We start from the raw sequence: 22817 nt of genomic DNA on the forward strand, positions 1-22817 counted from the left end.
TGTGCCCATGTAGAGGATCTGAACTCTGGTCCTCTTCCTTCCTTCTCCCCAGTCACTGCATTGATTGTGACATTTTTCTGATATTTAGGGATAAACCCTACTTGGTCATGATGTTTTATCCTTGTAATATACATTTGGGTTCAGTGCTCAGAGGAATCCTGGTCTGTGTTCTCTCTTTCTGTTCCCTCTTTGTTTTTATTTATTTACTTAGATAATTGCTTTAGGACTATAGAGCCTCATGAAACAACAAAAGGTTTCCTGGTTCCGGTTTTTTTCGGGGTTTTGTTTCCCTGAAAGGCCATTTTTGGTATAAACCTGTGAACCAAGATGTCGAGGTGGATTTGGCATCTCAAGGCTGTAGCAGATACTTTGGGACAACTTCCTTTCCATCCAGTTGGGATCTTTGATTTTTTCCTTCTGGCAAACTACTCCCCGCCCCAAACACCTCAGGAACTATCCGCTCTAGTGTCTTGTCTACAAGGCAGTGGCACATAAAACTCCTGACTCCCTTTTGTTTCTTGGGAGTATATGGTAGGTGAAGGGAGGCCCTGCCTAAGTGAGTCTTTACAAGTAACAGCTCAGATACTCGAAGCAAACATCCAAGGTCTCCCAAGAGAAGTGAAGAAGCCCTTACTGTGTTCCCCTCAGGGCAGCTCTCTCTTGACCAATTACCCTTCCTTAGTACATCCCCTTCTGGACATGTGGCCTTCTCAGGTCACTGGCTTTGGAATACTCAGCTATATTTAGAGTAATTCTGCTTCACTTTGGCACTTCCTGGATCTGTCTAAAAAGTTGCCATGAAGCTATTAGGTTTGACTATGGGTTATTTCATCTCACTGAGGGAAATGGCAAGATATTACATAAAATCATGGCGTTCAAAGCCTAAACTCTAGGTCATGGCACGCACATGCTCGTTGGCCTACAGGTCGTGTCTCTCTTCTGTGTTTGAATGCAGCATGATGGTTCCCGGCAATGCAGCAGGTGTGGCCAAGCAGTTCCTTCGCTGTATCTTCCATCAGCTGGCACCCAATGGCATCTTCCCCCAGCTGTTCCAGAGTGCCATCAAAGGTAACTCACTCCCCCGAGAACCCAGACACTGCAAGCCCGGCTAGTCCCCGAAAATGCTGCTAATTTTAACTATTTGCTTTATAGATGGAACTTTTTTACGGACCTTAGCCACATCGCTCATGGACTTCAATGAGCTGAGCTCAATTGCTGCCCTCAGTCAACTCTTGGAGGTAGGTTTGCGTGAAGAGCATCCTAGGCCTCAGCCAGTGTCATATACCACGCCTATGTCCTCCATGAACCACTTCATGGTGCTGTGCTGTACCTTGGGGTTGGATCCAAGTCTTTATGAGCAACACCGAGAAGTCCCCAGGACTTCATCATGCCCCGCGGCAGCTAGGAAGAACGCAGCTGCTGCTATTGTCAGTAGCTCCAGTCTTTACTCTGGAGGATTCTCCCAGTAGGCATCGTTCATGTCTTCTGAGCATCTACACCCAAGTTATGTAGCTTTACATGTTCTTATTTCATGGTCCGATTATACCTCTTGGACTTAAAGATCACCAATTTCGCCCGGAGGTTTTTCTAAACATAGCTGGTTTTTCTTCTGTGTTCCTCCTGCCTGTTGGAACGGTCAGCCTGTGTAGCAGGCTGTCAGCATGTTTATAGTGTGACTGTATGATTTCTAAAGAAGCCGTCACTAGATAGCTTTATGAACTCCTCCGCTGCTTTCAGCAGTTGATTGCCTATGCTTTTGTGTTTTTAGGGTCTAAATAACAAAAAGAATTTACCAGCAGGGGGTGCTATGATCCGCTGTTTGGAAAACATTGCCACGTTCATGGAAGCTCTGCCCATGGAGTCTCCTAGTAGCCTCTGGACCACAATCAGCAACCAGTTTCAGACATTTTTTGCCAAGCTGCCTTGTGTTTTGCCTCTGAAGGTGAGCTCAGCCACATGTCTAGCTTCCGTTGCTTTCTGCCCATCTGCTTACAGAGACCAGCACATGGTCACATGGTCAAGTGATCCAATAGATCCCAAAGGTCTGTGGAAATCTGTCAGCCAGAGTGGAGAGAGTTATTCAGGCAAGTGGAGAGCCACTCAGTCTGCAATGTTACAGGTTGTCAGCAGCGTGGAGTGGATATTTTATCCACTGAGAATGGAGCTGCCCATGACCACATGGTTTTCAGTTGGATAAAAGAGTGCCAATAGACTATGGTTTGTTCTCTTATGTGTCTTTCTTTCTGTCTTCCTCTCTCTCTCTCTTTCTTTCTTAATTTGTTTTTGCTTTTGTTTTCAGCAAGGGGGCTAGAACTCAGCATCCTGTGCATGCTAGGTAACATTCTTCCTCTGAACTCCAGTTTTTAGATTGTCTGTTTATTTCCTCGAGTGGATATCAAATAGGCAAGAAAATTAATAGTTTTGTCTAAAAGCAGTCCAGACATAGGTAAAGTGTTAGTTTTACAGAATTATTTAAAGTGGTATTTTTGGATAGTGTTCAAGTAATGTTCAAGGAAGGCCACAGTGATAGTCTGTGGGACAGTTTCCGGAGTTTGGATCAACACTAGGATTGGGAATACACACACACACACACACACACACACACACACACACACACACACACACACACACACACATATTTTAACCTGTCCCCCTTAGACCCAGTGTCATTCAGGACCAACCTTTGCTGATGAACCACACACATTCGGGAGCATGGGCTCCCATGCGCTAGTGAAATTGCTGACCAGCAGGGAGTGCTGCCGCTATAAACAACGGCCAGGCCTAATGTGTGCCAATCAGCGGTGCCTGCAGGGGACCTGCCGAAAGGTTAATTAGTAGAGTGGTGCCAGGTAGGCTAATAAGGAGAGCGGAGGCCCTTGACAGTGTTAATGCACCGCTCCTGCCGAGGGCTGCAGTCTGCGGTCCACTCCTGCTGGTGGTGCTTTCGCGGGAACAACCTCAGCATGTGGACCTCCCTCCTCCCCCTCTCCCACTTTTTTTTTCCTAAGATGACATTTCCTCGTTTTTAAGTCACCAGGGTTTGGCCTGATCAGCAGCTGGTTTTCAGCTCCTGGTTTAAAGTAAGTAAATGTCATGTCAATTCTGAAGGGCATTGGCATATTAAACAGGCTGAATTCTTTTAGAAGCTTCTTAGGAAATACTGCCAGGGTTTGTGTAACGAAGTTCTCTCCTCCGTCAGATCTGAAAACTGATTCTGTTTTGTCTTTAATCTCTTAGGAAATATCCCCCAGTGACAATCTTGCAGTTTGTCTTTGGGAAGTGTCACTGAAGGAGGTCTCAGACTTCAGTGTGCACCACTGTCCCTGCTAGTGACAGAGGGCTGTGACTGTGGGTGTGAGGTCAGGTGACAGACATGCTGCAGGTCCAGGGATCCTCTAGGAGACGCTCTGGCTTGGTTTATCCTTTGTTGAAGGGGACCATTGTCCGCTGTAAGAGCTGCTGTGGCTTTAGTGATGTGCTCACAATAGTAAACGACAGCTTGTTATTCGTGCTCTGCCAGTTTCCTCCCCACGCTGAAAACTCAGGGGCTTTCAAACACTGTTTTGATCTAGACTCTTGAAAGTGTGTTTTTTCTCTCCGTATGGATGTTAGAGAGAAATTTTGCTGCTTGTCTCCAGGTTCTGGCTAATGTCTTTTCATGACAAAGGGACAGTGAATTCCCACCTACAGAACTGGGGAGGCCTAGCTCAGTGGTACAACACCTTCTTACTATACACAAGGCCAAATTTAATCTCTAGCCTTGTGAAAAATTAAAATAAACAAATTCCAGAGGAATGGTGATGAACTGGTTATTTGGACTAATGATTTCTATTAGGTTTTTTCCCCCAAGATAACTTTTCCTTAGTATACCTCTTTAGACTGGTATACATTTAACATCTGCCTTTTTAACCTTTGTGTCTATCTGTCCATCTCTCTAGCCTTTTGTCCATCTACCTATCTGCCCACCCATCAATCCATCCATCCAGTTCTTTATCAACTTTCTCTATCATTTAATTCTGGCATTATATCTTTGGGAAATAGTTTCAGAGCTATGTTTATTTAATTAATTTATCTAGTAATTATTTTAACATTGCATAATTGCTTCATTAAAGATTTAAAATCTGAAAACAATTGTTTTTGATATACATAGGAAACAGTATAGAGATAGTTACAGTAAGATTTGTGTTTGCATGTGCATGGGTGTGTGTGTGTGTGTGTGTGTGTGTGTGTGTGTGTGTGTGAATCCCTGTGAGTATATGTGCATGTGGAGGCCAGAGGTCAGCATTGGGTGTCACTCCTCAGGCACAGTCTACCGTGTTTTGGTGACAGGTTCTCTTCCTGGCCTACAGCTCACTGAGTTGGCCAGGCTGGCTGACCAATGAGCCCCAGGGATCCCCTGCTTTCACCGCTCTAGCACTGAAATTACAAGCACCAGCCACCATGCTCAGCTCGTTCTTTCACTTGGGTTCTGGGAGCAAAACTGAGACTTTGTGCCTGTGTGGCAAGCCCTTCGCTTACAGTGCCACATCCCACATCCTTCTTTTTGCAAAATATATGCAGGGAATATTCGAAGCAAAGGAAACATGGAGAAGGAAGCTGACTCTCGCCTTCTCATATCTGTTCACAGTGTTCTTTGGATTCCAGTCTGAGAATCATGATTTGCCTTTTGAAGATCCCTTCTACCAATGCCACGAGGGTATGTATTTTTAAAAAGTGATTCAGAAAAGCTTGCCTGGTTGGTTATTTGATTATCTTCTAACTGAAAGACAGGGAGAGGAAAATAGCAGTACTGAAGACATGGCTGCTGCATCTGGAACACACCCCCCCATTACCATCATTCTGGGTCAGCATCGAACATACTGCATCCAGATTATCCTCCCGCTGGCCTGAGCCTTCTAAGGAGGGTTGTGTTGGTTCTTTAGTTAAAAGGATGACTTTGATGACTTCTAAATTCCTTGATGGAGCATACAGTTCCGTCCGTTCTCACCAGTGCACCTTTCCAGTTTAATCTCTGCTCCTTGTCCCATTCCCCCTGCATCTCGAAGTCAGCATCACTATCTTCATGAAGACAGTGGACACTGTGTGTTGAATGCTTCTGTATTGTACCTTGTGTTTTGCACATATAATCCCATTTAGTTTCAGACCCTCCCCTTTGCCCAGGCTGTTTCCTTTGCCTGACATACTTTAAACCCTTGTCAGTGTGGGGAACTAACATTTCATCCTTCGAGGTCCCATTTAAGACTCCTACAAGCTCCATTATCTGCAGGAAGCACTTCCTTGAACAAGCTTTCAGTATTAACACCTACAGGCTTCCCAGTAAGACCATGAGCCATGTCTTGTTTCCTGCTCACACATCTTGGCTGCCTTCTGTGCAGCATACAGGAGCTTATATTATGGCAGTGCGTAATTGCTAGCTCATCCGCCAGCAGTGCACATTTCCGATAGCTCTTTCTCTTTACACCTTCAGAGTCACAGTTCATGCTAGCCAGCTGCAAAAAAAAAAAAAAAAAAAAAAAAAAAAAAAAAAAAAAAAAAAAAAATGATGAACCAGCTGTGCCTGCACAGATAAAGGCATAGAAGCAACATGTCTGGTCAAGGTCATAGCTAGCTTGTGAATGGCCTGAAACTTGAGCATAGGTCCTTAGAGAACAAGTTCCTCGGTTTTTCTGCTGCGTGATGCTGCCTGTCAGCTGCTGCACAGCTGTGTGAGTGTTTCCAAATAGGCTGGAATCTAGCTTTCTATCTACGGGCACCATCTCAAAGTTTCCCTAAGGTTTTCTATATAAAATGAACCACATAGGTTTCTGAAGAGGAGTACCAGTAATGGAATATACACCCATCTTCAGGGGGACAAAGAACAAACAATAACTGATCTTTATGCAAATACAAAAGGAACCCCCAAAAGTTTTGTATCTGGTCTGAAGAGAAGGCTCAATAATGTTGTCCTTACAGATTCTAAGTTTGGTTCCAGGCAGCTCACACTCCCTTGTAACTCCTGCTCCCAGGTATATGACACTCCCTTCTGGTTTCCTCAGGCTCCTGAACACTCATGGCATACACACACACACACACACACACACACACACACACACACAGACATACAAACACATACACACATACAGACACATACAGACATACAAACACATACACATGCAAACACACAGAAACCACACATACACTCACAGATACACACAGACATACAAATGCAAACTGACATACAAACACATCCACACATACAGACACATACACACATATATATACACAGAGACACATATACTCACACACAGACACACACATACACCCACATATACACACAAACATACAAACACACATGCAAACACACATAAATACACACACTCACAGGCACACACAAAGGTAAAAATAAAGTAACTCTTTAAAAGTGAGTTTATCGCTGGGTCTGCAGAGATGCTCAGAGGGTAAAGGCACTTGGCACACAAGCACTCTTCATTCCCAGAACCCACATAAAAACCAGATGCAGCACAGTGACAAACAGCAAAAGAAACATTGCCTAAGACAAGGTGGAAGGTGAGACTCTCCTCACCCGAAACCCGAGATTGTCCTCCAACCTCCACATGTGTACTATGGCACAAACACACCCTCACATGTGAACGCACAAAAAGTAAATATTTTAAAATGTTGGTATCCTCTTATTGAGCCAGTCCTTTTCTGGACATCTGTTCTAAGGAAGAGCATTCAAGGGAAAATGTCATGCATACATTCACTGAGGTGGCGTTTGTAGTGTGGCTGTTAAGATGGACGGTTCTAGAGGATTGAATAGCACTTTAATTTCTTATATTATCAATAAGAGAGTGAATTGTTTATATCCATATCTAGATCCAAGACTTCAGCTAAGAAGAGCAGCATCAAAGCCTGGAGCTTGTGTTCTTTCCTGTCTCCTAGGGCTCCAGGATAGACATACACACTCACAGATACATAATGCAAAATCACCCAAGCCCTGCCTGATACTCAGTGGGTGCTCTCTAAGCACTTCTGGTTGACTAAAACTGAGCTCTGATGATAGGGTTCAGATGGGAAACAAACCAGCAACATCCCTCTGATGAATACATGCGGGAAGCTGGGCAGCAGGAGCCATGTTTGAGCTCTAGGTACTTGGTGCTGCGCACAAGCTCTTCTCAGAGTATAATTGGTGTGTCGTAATAAGGGCAGCGTTACTGCTTCCCGCCACCCACACCACTCTGTAGTAAGAGCGGCGGGCTGCATCCTGCCACCCGGCTAGCTTTACCTGAAATAATTACACGGAAACTGTATTCTTTTAAACACTGCCTCGCCCATTAGTTCCAGCCTCTTATTGGCTAGCTCTTACATATTGATCTAACCCATTTTTAATAATCTGTGTAGCCCACAAGGTGGCTTACCAGGGAAGATCTTAACCTGCGTCTGTCTGGAGTGGGAGAATCATGGCGACTCCCTGACTCAGCTTCTTTCTCCCAGCATTCTGTTCTGTTTATTCCACCCACCTAAGGGTTGGCCTATCAAATGGGCCTAGGCAGTTTCTTTATTAGTCAATGACCTTCCTCCATCACTGGTGGGTGCCAATGTGAGGAGCCACAGACACTTGACCAGATTGGGAGATCTCAACACAGCCTTGCAGCGGTGGGATTGCTTAGCCTGGCAGGAGAACAGGACTGTAATAGAGACAATTTGTAAAAGGTCCCACATGGGAAAATGAGGGGTTTGATTTTTCTGAGCAATAAAGTGACTAACTCATTCTTTTTGAATCGTGGGTTGGTTTCTTAGACCAACAGAGTGGTTATTAACAGCAGCTTGCGTCAAATTTCTAAAAAAAAAAACAGCTCTAGTGGTTAAAGTATAAGACTGGTACTTTTTTTTTTAAGTGAAGGTATAAGCAGTTTTATTTGCCTCTAATCTCATTGCAGAGTTTGTTGGAACCATTTTCCAAGTTACTCAGCTTCGTCATTCAGAATGCGGTCTTCACTCTGGCCTACCTGGTGGAGCTGTGTGGGTTGTGCTATCGAGCCTTCACCAAGGTAAGCCTCCCTGTGGTTCCCATGGAGCTGGAGGCAGCAGCATCAAATCTGATGTCATCACTGCCTTATTGTGGTTAAGATGGACGAGTGGTTATACCGAGGCCTGCTGGACACTTTACACTTGCATCAGGCATTAACCGGTTCTGAAAGGTGCAGATTTGGAGACGAAGGCCACATGGTTTAGAAAACAAGAAGCATTTTGAGCAAGTTAATGGTCTAAGTGACCTCATAAAGACGCTTTCAAGTTTGTTATAGCATCGTGAGTGGGCAGATTGCCAGTGTGTGTCTTTTTTTGTTACCAAAGGAGAAAAAATAGCTCGCTACTTGTGCAGGCCTCTAGAGTGCTCCTCAATGCCCCATGTTTATGTCCCCAGATCTGGGTTCTCGGCCTCGGAGAGGAGAATCTTAAGCATGGCTCCTCGCTGGGTTGACTTTAGCACCTCTCTCCCTCCAAGTCTGAGAAAACGGAAAAGTGTGTCCTATCCAGTGGACATGGCCACCTTATCAGAGCCGGCAGGAAATACAGGCAGCAGAGAAAGTGGCTCCTTCCCATCCTGGGGACACTGCAAATGCTCCCTTCCAAGGCCCAGTGTCCTGAGCTTGTTTTCAATGGGGCCTCTGTTTCTGTGGGTCCCTCCTGAGCATTCAGAATGCTCTTTATTTGTGTTGCCTCCTTCTATGAGCCCTTTATTTCCCCCTAAAACTCTCATTTTACAACAAAGCTTTCATTCTCTTTATAAAAAGCACCCTGGTCATCTTTCTTACCAACTTGATCCATTTTGCCATGGTAAGTGTTCCATGATAATTTTCTCTTTGGCCTTGTACATTCTCGGGTACTTATTGGCCTGCCTGGAGCACATATTTTCTTCCTTTCAAGAAGTCAGCGTTTTCTTTCCTTGTACTTTCTCTTTGAAAAGTAACTTAACCTCCTTTTTCTTTTACGCTTCAAAAAGTGTATCTCTACAACATAACACCAAATACAGTAAAATGCTTTATTTTTAGAAGTCATTTTATTTAAAATAGTGATATCTAACAGCATCTCCTTATGTAATCCAGTAAGGAGACAGGAGAAAGTATAGAGTCCTGGAGGCATCCTTCCCTGGAAGTCAGACAGTCTAGAAAATACAGATCCACACCACTGAAAAGACTAGAATTCTGGGTGAAATATAATAATCCTTACTTTTAGAATGTCTTATGATACTTTAAGTGTAAGGTTAATACTTTAAGAATGACAGAGGGAAAAAGAAGAGGGACTTGAAAGCCCACACGCAAGCACGCTAGCAGGTCTGTGGAGGGGCTGCTGCCTTAGCAATGTAGTGACCCGAGTGCTGAAGTCCACACAAGAAAAGGCCAGGAGCTGGAGCCAAGTCATCCCCCTCGGGAAGTTAAAACCCTTGGAAAGCTGTATGCTGGCTAAAGGGGTGGTTCCGGAAGAATACGTTTGTAATGTGGCAGTGACAAGCAATGCTATGTGTTTTAGCCTTCTAATAGAGAAAGAATATGATGTCCCTTGAGAATTAGTGAACATAGGCTGATCATGGAAAAGATTGCTTTGAAGTTTTAATATCTTGTTGCAGGATATTTGATCACACTGTGAACCCTGAGATTGTGTTATTATTCTTCAGAAACCTGTTTCTAGTTGTGGTGTGGCTCAGCCCTAGTGCACACCTTTAATCCAAGGGCCTCTTATTGAATATTATAAACAAGGTTGGTCAGGAGGCAGAGGAAGCAACCAGTTGAGAGGAAGTAAACATAAGATTATTAATAAAAAAAACTATAGAGAATAAGAGGGTGTCAGGAGGATGGATAGACACACAGGAAATCAAAGGGCAGGAGCTTCAGTTTGTGGAGACTTGTTTGAGAAGGGAGAGGAGAGGCTTCAGGGATGGCAATGGAGGAGGAAGGTCAGCTGGGTGCCTTCTCTGCCTCTCTGAGCTAGCAGGCTTTCACCTCCCAGGTCTTTTTTGGTAAAATCAAACAACTGAGATTTTGTTAAGAACAATGATACATGCAAGCTGAAGTCACATGACACCCATGCTGCACCACAACAGGCACTCGGCTTTGGCATCTCTGCAGGAGGAAGCTCAGAAACAAACCTCAGGCATGTCTGGAGAGGTGAGCCTGCAGGCCAGCCCAGCATGATTCCTGGGGCAAAAACCCTGATGAGCAGAAGTAACTAAACTCCACTCTCCACCATGGCCTGGATTAGTAGAGCCAATAAATAGTGATATTCTTTCTCTTAAGATATGGAAACTGTGAGGCAGGGGCTATCAGAGTATACACTATCCTATAAGCATGCAAAGGGTTAAAAAACTAGAAAAAGATTTAGTCATTTTAGATAAAAAATCAGCTTAATTTAAGCTTGATAAAAAGTGAAAAATAACCACTAACACTGAAAAAAAAACTCAATTCACAGGTTAACTAGCAAATTAGAGACAGCTTACAGGGAGAATTGGGAGCAAGGGAAAACAGCAAAACAAATCTTAAAAAATTCAAACAAAGATTAAAAAATGAAAGATAAAAAGTTCTAACACACATTAAGTAAATCTGTAGAAAAGCAGACTAGACTTTTATCATTTCCATGATTAATGAAAATCATCAGCTTTATTATTTGGGACACAATGTGTCCAGAAATATTCTAGATCCAGCCTCACCACTCACCTTCACCCGCACCTGCTCACCTGCACCCACTCACCTTCACTCGCTCACCTGCACCCACTTATGTTCACCCACTCACCTGCTCACCTACACCCGCTGCCCTGTGCCTGCTCATCTGCACCCACTCACCTGCACCTGCTCTCCTGTGCCCACTCACTAGCACCCACCCACCTGCAGCCACTCACCTACATGCACATTAGTTTATATGACCAGCTGTGATTTGGAACAAGCAAGAAAAAAAATAGTTTAAGAGCAACTGAGAGAAAACACTCTGAAAATAGATCTCACAGCTGCACAATGCAACCCCAGAGGGAGATGGATCCCAGTGGGAAAGGTCTTTAAGGTGATATAAGGGGGAAAATGTTCACCTAGAATTCTCTCCAGCTAAGACATCTTTTAAGAACGGAAGTTAAAGAGATTAAAGTAAGTTTTCCTATTTAAAAAAGAAAGAATGGAGGCTAAAAGATAGACCCATATCTATCACCATGCACAAAACTCAAGTCCAGATGGATCAAAGACCTCAACATAAAGCCAGCCACACTGAACCTCATAGAAGAGAAAGTGGAAAGTACACTTGAACACACTGGCACAAAAGAGACCACTTCCTAAATATAACCCCAATAGCACAGACAGTAAGAGCAACAATTAGTAAATGGGACCTCCTGAAACTGAGAAGCTTCTGTAAAGCAAAGGACATGGTCAACAAGACAAAACTGCAGCCTACAGAATGGGAAAAGATCTTCATCAACCCCACATCAGACAGAGGTCTGATCTCCAAAATATACAAAGAACTCAAGAAACTTGACATCAAAAGAACAAATAATCCAATGAAAAAACTGAGGTACAGACCTAAACAGAGAACTCTCAACAGACAAATCTCAACTGGCCAAAAGGTAGGTAAGAAATTTCTCAACATCTTCAGCCATCATAGAAATGCAAATCAAAACAACTCTGAGATTCCATCTTATACCTGTAAGAATGACAAGAGCAAAAACACTGATGACAACTTATCCTGGGGAGGATGTGGGGTAAAGGGAACACTCCTCCATTGCTGCTGGGTGTGCAAACTGGTACAGATGCTTTAGACACCAACATGGAGATTTTTCAGAAAATTAGGAATCAATCTACCTCAAGACCCAGCAATACCACTTTTGGGTATATACCCAAAGAATGCTCAATCATACCACAAGGACATGTGCTCAACTATGTTCATAGCAGCATTATTCATAATAGCCAGAACCTAGAAACAACCTAAGTGACCCTCAACTGAAGAATGGATGAGGAAAATGTGATACATTTACACAATGGAGTACATCTTGAAATTTTCAGGCAAATGGATAGATCTAGAAAAAAAACCATATTGAGTGAAGTAACCCAGATCCAGAGAGACAAATATCATATGTACTCATTCATAAGTGGCTTTTAGACATAAAGCAAAGAAAAATCAGCCTACAGTTTACAACCCCAAAGAACCTAGACAACAAAGAGAATCCTAAGAGAGACATACATGGATCTACATAGACAGGAAAAAACACCCAAGATCTCCTGAGTAAATTAGGAGTGTGGGGTCATGGGAGAGGGTAGAAGGGGAGAGGGAAAGGAGGAAGAGGAGTGGAGAAAAAAGAGCTCAATAAAATCAATAAGAATAGAATGGAGGCTAAGGAGGTATTTATGAGGAAGAAAATAAAACATTTCTCTTGAAGATTCATTAATTTTTACTTTCTGTGTATGTATGAATACCTGCATGTATGTATCTGCACCATGTGTATGTCTAGTGCCCAAGAAGGCCAGAGGAGAGCAGTGAATCCCATGGAATTGGAGTTACAGATATGAACTGTTGCATGTGGGTGCTGGGAACTGAGCCCAGGCCCTCTACAAGGGCAGTACTTGCTCTTAACTGCTGAGACATCTCCCCAGCCCCTGAAAATGTGAATATATTCTTATTGAAGTAATATTTCAAGATGTATTACAATAAGAAGGAAATTGAACCAACAAAGAAGTTTTTAAATATAGGAAATTTACCAAAGAAATTAATAAAATGTATAAGTCTAAGTGATCATTGGTAATATAAAGCAACAGTAGTGATAATATTAACTAAGCAGAAAACAAAAGGACAATTAAATACCTGTTAACAATAACCTGTATATAGGTTGTGACTGCGTGTGTGTGTGTGTCTGTGTCTCTGTATGTTTCTGTGTGTGTGTTTATGTGTATCTGTGTCTGTGTGTGTGTGTTTGTGTATATCTGTGCCTATGTGTGTATGTCTGTGCGTGTGTGTGTGAACAGTTGAGGCTGGAGTTAACGTTGTCTCTCACAGGTCAGGTCCTGTTCACAAGGACAGGGATTACCAGTGACTTTAAACTCAAAAAAAAAAAAAAAAAGAGTGAAGTGTAAACTTCAAAGGCCAGAAATACAATGTCTAAGTTCCAAACAAGTATAGACTAAAATAGGAATAAAAGCTTAATTGTGACAAAAGACAGAGAACAAGCTGCAACCAGTTCCATTAAGGAAATAGGAGTGAATCCTAAACATGGAAGTAATCACGATGAATGTTTACTATACTCGCTAGGAATTCTCGGACTGGAGTTCAAAAGCTGAGTTATATGTCACCTAGAAAAGACACACCTAAAATATATTTAAAGACACTAAGAAAGTTTGAAATAGCTGACATGGTGCTCCTGGCTGACATGGTGCTCATGACTGATATGGTGCTCATGGCTGACATGGTGCTCGTGGCTGATGTGGTGCTCATGGCTGACATGGTGCTCGTGGCTGATATGGTGCTCATTGCTGATATGGTGCTCATGGCTGACGTGGTGCTCATGGCTGACGTGGTGCTCGTGGCTGACGTGGTGCTCATGGCTGACGTGGTGCTCATGGCTGACATAGTACTCGTGGCTGATGTGGTGCTCATGGCTGATATGTAGACAGATACTAGTGGGGGGAAATGACAGTAAGCTGAGTATAAGTTGGAATTTCGTGTTAGCGTTAGGATAAAGTCATTGTATACTGAAAGAGGGAACACTTCATCAGGAAAATGTGACAGCTCTAAAGCTCTATAGAGGTAAGAACAGAGTCTCCAAAATTAATATAATCATAAAAGGATGGTGATAAATTCAGTCACACATTTTATTGAGTATCAAAATGAGTATAGGTATGTGGGCTATACCTATACTTTACCCCTAGAAAAGTTGGAAGAGGTTCTTTCTATTTATGCACATACAGCTATATCAGCCTTCCGAGCCCTGGGAACAGGGAAGAGTGTGTGCATGTGCACACAGACACAAACACACCACACATACACAAACACACAGACACAAATACCGCACACACCATATACACACAGACACACAAACACACACACATAGAAACACAGACACCAACACCACACACATAGAAACACACATACCATACAAACACAAACACACCACACACACACACACACACACACACACACACACACACCGCTGGTACACAGGTAGGTGTATCCTCCCCCAGCTAGATGGAGAAATTGTTGAAATTCTTTCCTTGACTACTCCCTCTTCTCAGATGCATGGATCCTGTCTCCTTGTCAGATCTAGCGCCCACCACGTTATCTGCAGGGGTGCATGCCTATGTAGAGTGAGTGCATGTTTGCCCTGGGAGGTTGTGTGAGTGGATGAGAGTGTCTATGTACACAATCTGAGACTATTGACTGGCAGGGCTCTGAAAACTCAGACTTTTCAGTCCTGTGCTAATGTGTGGTAGTGTGTACAAGGTGGTGGTAGTAGTACCTGAGGCCTGTTATACTTGGCAGCTGCAATATACTTTTTAATAAGTCTAAAATCAAAAGAATGTTTAAGAAAATTTAGAAGACTAGTTCCAATTGTGAAAATACTATCTTCAAAATGGAGCATTATAGCCATAATATGTTGAAAAGCACTTTTAATGCCTTACGTAACTGTATGTATGTATAAATACATGTTCATGTATGTACATATGGAGGCCAGAAGTTGATGTAGGTGTCTTCCTCTGGCCCAACTTTGTTTTCTGAGACAGGGTCTTTCAGTGCTCCTGAGTTCCCTGGTTAGCCAGGCTGGCCAGCGAGTCAGAAATCTGCCTGTCATTGCCTCCCTGAACTGGGCTTACAAGCATGAACTGCCAAGCTTGAATTTTATTTATTTTTTTCATGCATGTTGGGGATGTGAACTCAAGTCCTCATGTTTACATGGCAAGCAGTTTACAAACTGAAGAAGTCCCCAGCCGCTGTCCTAAGGACTTTGCTGCAAAGAAAGAAAAACTGTATTAACTAAAGCAGCCCATTTACAGTAGGAGGGAGGAAACAAAGATGGCGTCACACAGATCCACAGAGCAGCACAGCAAAGGTGGCCTATGGCCAGACCTTGATCACAGTGGTCAAGAAAGCAGATAAATGGCAAGAAAAAGGGTATTTTCAACAAGAAACATGATGGCAGACATGTTAGGGTTAAGACTGAGCCAGTACCTTGAGTTTCTGTACAACAGAAACAGTTTTTGAGAGAAACATAAGGCATGACAACCAGGGAGAAGAGAAAAAGCCAACGCTGATTACACCTAAATGTTGAAATAACAGAGCTGGGAGTTGAAAGCCTCCCTGGAACGAATGCCATTGCACCACTAGTGATGATGTCCACTCAGTGTTTGCAGACAGACGGATCTGAACCTGCACACTAATAGGACGGATCAGGGAGCACTACCCAAACAGTCTGCAGACTCCTGACTCCAGCAGAGGAGGGCAGCAGGGGAAGGGGAGGACAGACAGCTGGGATCTACAGGACTGTAAAATAGGCTTGCGGCCAAACATTTACTACTAGTAAATCATGGATGCATTTATTTTAGAACAGTTATTTGGTGTACATACTTTACCATTTATTAAAGGTAAAAGAAAGTTTCGAGGATGGAAAGGTGGCTCAGTGGTAAGAAAGCCTACCTACCCCTGCAGAGGACTGCAGTCAGTTCCCAGCACCCATGCTAGCTGCTTATAAATCCAGTTCCAGGGGATTCAACACCCTCTTCTGTCTACTACAGGCACTTGCACTCATGGGCACATACCCCCACATGGATACATGCACAAACACATTAAAAAGTTTAAAAATCCAGGCAGTGGTGGCACATGCATTTAATCCCAGCACTCAGGAGGCAGAGGCAGGTGGATCTCTGTGAATTCGAGGCCAGCCTGGTCTACAGAGTGAGTTCCAGGACAGCCAGGGCTACACATAGAAAATCCCTGTCTTTAGAAAAAACAAAAAAATAAAAACAATAAATAAATAAATTAAAAAAATCTTTATTAAAAAAATTCTTATTAATGAGTTGGATCTGCTTGTTTATTGTGTAAAGAATCAAATCTTGCCAGAATATGTGCAGGACATGACTAGAGTACTGCAGGACATAGATTATCTTCAAGGTTTTCAGAGTTGTTTGGAATTTTTATTTTATTCTCATCAGGCCTGAAAACCAAGCTTTACATAAACACATAGCACAAAAACTGTGGAAGTGTGTTCAAGACCATCTCAAATTATTGGAAACCTTTTCCTAATTCTAAGCTAAAATATATGCAGGGATTGTAAAAATGAAACGTAAGTCAGCAGCTGAAACGGCAATTTTAAAATCAAACATTCTAACTCTGTGAATCAGAGGTTACTCGGTGCACACATGCTTGGAAATTGCAGTATGGGGGCAGGAGAGATGGCTCAGCGGTTAAGAGCATTGCCTGCTCTTCCAAAGGTCATGAGTTCAATTCCCAGCAACCATATGGTGGCTCACAACCATCTGTAATGAGATTTGGTGCCCTCTTCTGGCCTGCAGACATACACACACACACACACACACACACACACACACACAGAATATTGTATACATAATAAATAAATAATTTTTTTTAAAAAATTGCAGTATGGCAATGGGACCATCTTAGAAGTCTTTCCCACAACAAACCTTGTATTTCTGTAAAAGCAGAGCCTTTGTATGCACAACAGGAACACGACAGTCGCTTGCATGCCACAGCCTGAGCAGAGGTTTTTTCAGGCAGTGCAGTCCAGCATGCACAGTGCAGTGTGTGATTGGCGTATGTGTGTGTGTGGTGTATGTGTGTGGTGTATGTGTGTGGTGTGTTGTGTAGTGTGTATGTGTGTTGTGTGTGTGTAGTGTGTGTGGTGTGTGTATGTATGGTGGGGGGGGGTCTGTGGTATCTGTGTTGTATGTGTTGTGTTGTGTAGGGTGTATGTGTGGGGTGTGTGTAGTGTGTGTGGTGTGTGTTCAGAACAGAAGCTGCAGCAGAGTCACACTATCAAGCAACACAGGCGAGAGCTACAGAACACCTGGCAGTCATTACATGTTTAACCTTAGGATTCGGTCAAGAAAACTTTTACTGTTACCAGTGTCCTCCACTCACCCCTTTTGCCAGCCTTACATGGAGTTGTATGACAGTTGTGAGCAGCCAGGCAGTGGTGACACACGCCTTTAATTCTAGCACTCGGGAGGCAGAGGCAGGTGGATCTCTGAGTTCAAGGCCAGCCTGGTCTACAGAGTGAGTTCCAGGATAACCAGGGATACACACAGAAACCCTGTCTTGAAAAACCCAAACCAAAACCAAACAAAAAGTTGTGAGCACTTACCGATTTGAAAGGTTTGTTTTAGAGCCAGTAAAATGGTGTTGTGTCAGGACGGAAGCACCTGCCACAAAGCCTGACAACCAGAACTTGACAGAACTCACATGGTGGAAGGTCACCAGGCCCTGCAAGTTGACACACACACACAAACACACACACACACAAACACACACACAAAAACACACACACAAAAACACACACAGATACACACAAACACACACACACAAACACACACACACAAACACACACAGACACACACACAAACACACACACAAACACACACAAACACACACAGACAACACACAAACACACACACACAAACACACACACAAACACACACACAAACACACACACACATACACACACAAACACACACACACGCTTGCGTGCATGCATGCACACACACATTTTTTAAAACTGGAATTTTTTTTATTAAACAGGCTATTCTCTTTTAAGCTTCTTGGGAGCATCAGTATGTTAACCAAATATACAGATATGATGCCAGGGACCAGAAGAGCACAATACTACAGGGTGGTGAGCCTGGCCCTGAAGGCCAGTTTTTCCCTGGAAATGTTGATCGGCTTTCTTTTCGGCACTCCCGATAGTTAAGGAGGGCAGAGAGATGAGCGTCCGACTGGAGAGCCAGATTCCACATCCTCCACAAGAGTATACCTCCATCTAGGGCTCAGATTAAGAAAGACCAGAGTAACCTCAGAGCACAGTGTTGGCTCTGAGGTTCAATCCACAAGCCTTTCTGTGTACTAAGGTAGCTGTGGTCAGCCAGTGCAGGCCACACGCACCTGGGAAGAAGCAGAAGGCTCTTTGAAGGAAGATAACAGTTGTGGAAACACAGTATCTCTACATGGAACAACAAAGTGAAAACCTTCAGTACACAGCTAACATAACCAGCTAAACACATAGACACAGTGGATGAGAATGAATACTTTCCAGAGCCCCTGAGGTCTCTGCCATGTGCGGCCCTGTCCTAAGTGCTCGTTACCTGCGAGCTCAGCCCATTTTAATTCCTTAACTGTATACTTACACACTATGCGCTCTACTGCATGAGTGCTGTGTTCAGTAATGGAGACAGTCCATCTAATATGCAGCTGATGATGGTGAATTGTGGCGCAACTATGCAATATAATGCTAATAAATTGTTGACTCAAAATAATGAGTTAAGAATATCGAGGCTATTAAGCAACATAAAAAATTCTGAAGAAAAGATATGCATAGTATATGATGCCATGGTCCTAAGGTTAAAAAAACATTCCAATAGAGGTGTGCTTGTGTAGTCCAATATGGAAATACACAATAAGCAACAGAATCCGAGTAGAGAGGACTTCCAGGAAGGGAGGAAACATGGAATGGGGACGGTGGGCGCATAAAATGCCCCCTCTCTCTGCTTCCTGTACACTTGAAATCATCTAGGTCAGAAAGGAGTGTCTTGGAGGAACATGGAGTTTTCGGGGATCTATGCCCACTTCTCTCTGTATCCACCCTTTGTACTGAAAAACATACGCTTACTTAGTTCTGTTGGATTGTGCAGCTTGTGAACTCTGCTGCCTGTGACTCAGAAGAGAATCCTGTGGTTCTGATGTTTAAGAGACTCTGTTGCTTCTTGTCCACTCTGTGACGTACCCTTGTGGCAGCAGCGAACTCATTCTGCACACAGAACTCTCTTTTAGTTTCAATTTTATCTATGAAAGACAGCTCATTGTATTTTAAACACCGGTTTGAATTTCCGATCTGTAAATTTTTGAAGCTTATTTGGTGTAGGTCATGCAAATTGAATTCTGAAAATGACTGACCCCTTTTATTTTGTTTTATCTAGGAACGGGATAAATTCTACCTGTCTCGGAGTGTTGTTCTGGAACTTCTCCAGGCCCTGAAGTTCAAGTCTCCATTGCCAGATACAAACCTCCTGCTTCTTGTCCAGGTAGATCTGTGCTGCGTCTGCAAAACTTTTCATGTTGTTGTGTGTGTTGGGGAAAGGTAACGGAGGCCTGGGTCGTGTGCTCGAGGCCAGAGCACTTGTCAAGAGACGGGCGTCGGGAGTGTCACTCTAATCCTCATACTGCACTTGGCACTTCCACTGCTAAATAGACAAAGGAGGAGTAATTTGTCTCAGTGTGGACCTAGTTTGTGTATGATAAAAATATAGAATAAAACAATAATTTTTGTCATCAAGAAACTTGTAACTCAGGGCTGAAGAGATGGTCAGTGGTTTGCTTTTCTACAAATCCAAGTTTGGTTCCTAGCACCCATATCTGGCTTAGTCAGCTCAAGGAGCTCCAACACACACACACACACACACACACACACACACACACACACACAGACAGAAAGAAATTTGCAGAGATGGAACTAAGGAAGCTAAGAGCGAGGATGCAGGCTGACCTTTTCCTGCATGGTCCAGTCAGCATGCACAAGCCCCAGAATCTTCTGTATTCATGAGGATGGGCCAGACCAGACACAGCCAAGGGGCGGGATGTGTTGTGTTCACGGGTGGGAGATGAGAATCAGCCTCCGTGTGTCCACTGAGGCAGAGGGCTTGAGGGCAAGCACTGGAGAGTTAATGACAATGAATATGCTTGGATATTGAACTACAAAGAAGGGGCTGAAGCCCTCTGTCCCCAGCATCCTTACTGGCATCGTAGGCAGGCTGGTTTAAACTTCCAAGACAGGCTGTGGCTAGTGTCAGAAAAGAGAGACAAAGATAAAGAAAGTCCTTGGGAAAAGTTGTGAGCAGGACGGATTCCCTCCTGTGTAATCAGGGAAAAACTTATTGTCCTTAGAGCTGGTCACCAGGACAAGTGTCTACTTGGCAAGTCTGACAGCCAGAGACTGGACGGCTTCAAACAGTACAGACAGGAAACAAGCTTGAGGACCCTGGGTTCTCTCCACAGCACTGGACAGCACCCGTCTCCTACTCTCCGTCCTGAGCAGAGCATATCTGTGTGGCCTGTCTTCTTGGGGTCTGGCACCTCACACTGTAGCGGTTGTGGGCTGGTTTCTATGAAGTCCATGAGTCAACACTAATGAGCGCCTATCACCAGACAACAGAAGAACACTGACAGTTCCAATTACCAGCGCTTACGGCAACTGTGAAAACAGTGATTACTGCATCACTGGTGAATAAATAACAAAGACAAATCCGTGTTAACAAGAAAGGGGGCTAAAAGCGGGCATTCTAAATGGGACTTTTGAATGTTTGTCTGCCGTTACGAATACAACATTTTTAGATTGTTTTTTAAGACTGAGTCTCATTGTGTAGTGCAGGCTAGCCTCTAACTCCTTAGTGCTTCTTGCCTCAACCTCCCAAGAACTAGGATTGCATTTTCAAACAAACAATATGCACACACACTGACACCTTCAGTTTAGAAACTGTTCTGGTTTTCCAGGAGACAGTGACATCCTACCCTTGAAGAATAGCTTTTTGAACAATGGTTCATCCTTCTCTGACAAAAAAAATAAAAATAAAAAATAAACATCATGCTATTTGTTAGTAACTCATCTATTAACTGTTAGAGTAAATCATTCTAGTTATTAATGAGGTGAGACAACGTGAGGTGTCTCTGAAAGCCAGTGCAGCTCTCGTCTCCACCCTGGGGTCCTGCCCCGTATGAGGTAGGACTATAGATAAGCTTATCTGAATGGAACTGTTACATTGACCCATGGGTAGGGCATACCTTAATTGTCTTTCTGTTAAACGGCAATACCAGAGACCCCTATGCAGTTTGAATTTTCTTTGGGTTGCCAACCAGCTCTCAAATAAAGACACAGAGACTTATTAATTATAAATGCTCAGCTTTAGTTTAAACTTGTCCCACTGGCTCTTTTAGCTTAGTTTAATGTTTCTATTCATCGTTGTTTTTCCTTGGGGTATTTTACCTTTCTTTCATTTTGTCTGCCCTACTTTCTGGCTTCCTCTGTGTCTGACTGGCTGGACCCTGGCATCTCTCTGGTGTCTCTTTTTTCTTTCTTCCCTGAGTCTAAATTCCTTTTCCTACTTAATCTCCCCGCCCAGAAGTCCTTGCCTATATCTCCTCCCTCACTATTGGATGTTTAGCTTTTTATTAGACCAATCAGGTGTCTTAAGCAGGCAAGGTAAAATAACAAGACATTTTTACGTAGTTAAACAACTATTCCGCAACACCCTACCCAACAGTGAGCGCTTACCTTCTTTCAAGGCAGTCCCAGTGCTGGTCTGTCCCACAATTCCTTGAAATTCTTCATTGCTGGTGGCGTCCTGGGATCCCCTCCCTCCACCTCTACTGAGAATGTTTGATGCATGTTAGATAGGCTGGCTTATTTGAGGATTCAAGGAAAGCTTCCGTAGTAGAATAATAACTTATTAAAAGTCACTGGAAAGACTGACTTCAAGTCCAAATGGGTTCCCTCTGCTCCTGTGTGGAGAGTAGATACTTGGCTAATTTGCATGCACCCCTCCCATGCCGTGGGGTCCCTGCACAATCAAGGGCTGCAGGATCATGTTGGTAGAAGGTTCTCCTTTAAAAATAGGTTAGCTGTGGGCTGAGAACAAAGGTATGGCTGCTGTTTTTAATTCATACCACTGAGCAAGTCATTAATACTAGCTAACCCGCCCTATGGGAGGGGACGTAGACATGCTATTTTGGGTATTTTTTTGCTGATGATGAGTTAAGTAATGACACATAGTGGACGGTGTGCTCCTTTGTGTCCTTTGTTCTTATGGAGGGGTACATACTTCAGTGGCATATTCCTTCCTGAGAGCACAGAATCCTCTTGCTTTTGTTTTTGAGCTTTTATTTTGGGATTATAATATGATGACACCACCTCTCCCTTCCCTGCCCCTCCAGACCCCCCATACACTGCCCCTTGCTCACTTTCAAATTCATGGCATCTTTTTTCCTTTCACTGTTGTTATGTGAAAGTATAGAGTTTTTGCTTCACTTCCCCCGACCTCAGTTGTACCTTGATATTTGAGCAGTTCTGTGCGGTTACAGTAGGGCTTTGCCAGTTTGTGGTTGGCAGCTATAATAAAATGACAGAGTTGCTGAGTTCAGTTGCTCATATGCTGTAGAAATACCCTGGGCTGAGGACATTGGTCCCTGGGCTTTCATAGGATCGTGCTCCTTTGCTCCCTTTCAAGTAAAGCCGGTGTTTTATTTTGACTTGTGTAAGTCGTGACAGTTTTGAGTCTGAGCACACTGTCTGGCAGGGGGCAGGTACCTGCTGAAGGTGGATCCTAGTGGTCACACCCGTGCTTCTGTGTTGACCCTACCTTGCTCAGTACCCCCTACCTAGGCCATACAAGTACATTTTGAGGGCCAGGCCCTTCGACTGTCCTGAGAGGCCACTCTAATGCCCTTTATGTCACACGTTGGCGTGGTACCATCTTACCAAGGCCGCTACCACCATCTCTTTTTTATCGTGAGAATGGGCGTTAACACTGGTGTTCTGACGGGCTTAGAACTTAGCCCTAGGTCACCTGTCTCAGACTGCAAACTCAGACAGCTTTGGA

At 43.6% G+C, this 22817-nt stretch overlaps 1 protein-coding gene across 4 annotated transcripts in view; it reads left to right on the forward strand.

Annotated features, from left to right (window-relative positions):
• The window catches only part of Unc79 (unc-79 homolog, NALCN channel complex subunit), a 186145-nt gene that overhangs the window by 143627 nt on the left and 19701 nt on the right, over positions 1-22817 (forward strand). For all 4 annotated transcript variants that reach the window (XM_050151361.1, XM_050151363.1, XM_050151364.1 and 1 more), the window contains 6 exons: positions 956-1068; positions 1153-1238; positions 1769-1942; positions 4628-4696; positions 7920-8030; positions 19146-19250. In XM_050151361.1, coding sequence (XP_050007318.1) covers positions 956-1068; positions 1153-1238; positions 1769-1942; positions 4628-4696; positions 7920-8030; positions 19146-19250 — 658 coding nt within the window. The remainder of the gene's footprint in view (positions 1-955; positions 1069-1152; positions 1239-1768; positions 1943-4627; positions 4697-7919; positions 8031-19145; positions 19251-22817) is intronic.

The sequence above is a fragment of the Alexandromys fortis genome, unplaced genomic scaffold (assembly GCF_014885135.2).
Source record: "Alexandromys fortis isolate MF-2015 unplaced genomic scaffold, M_Fortis_MF-2015_v1.1 scaffold_63, whole genome shotgun sequence".
NCBI classification, from domain to species: Eukaryota; Metazoa; Chordata; class Mammalia; order Rodentia; family Cricetidae; genus Alexandromys; species Alexandromys fortis.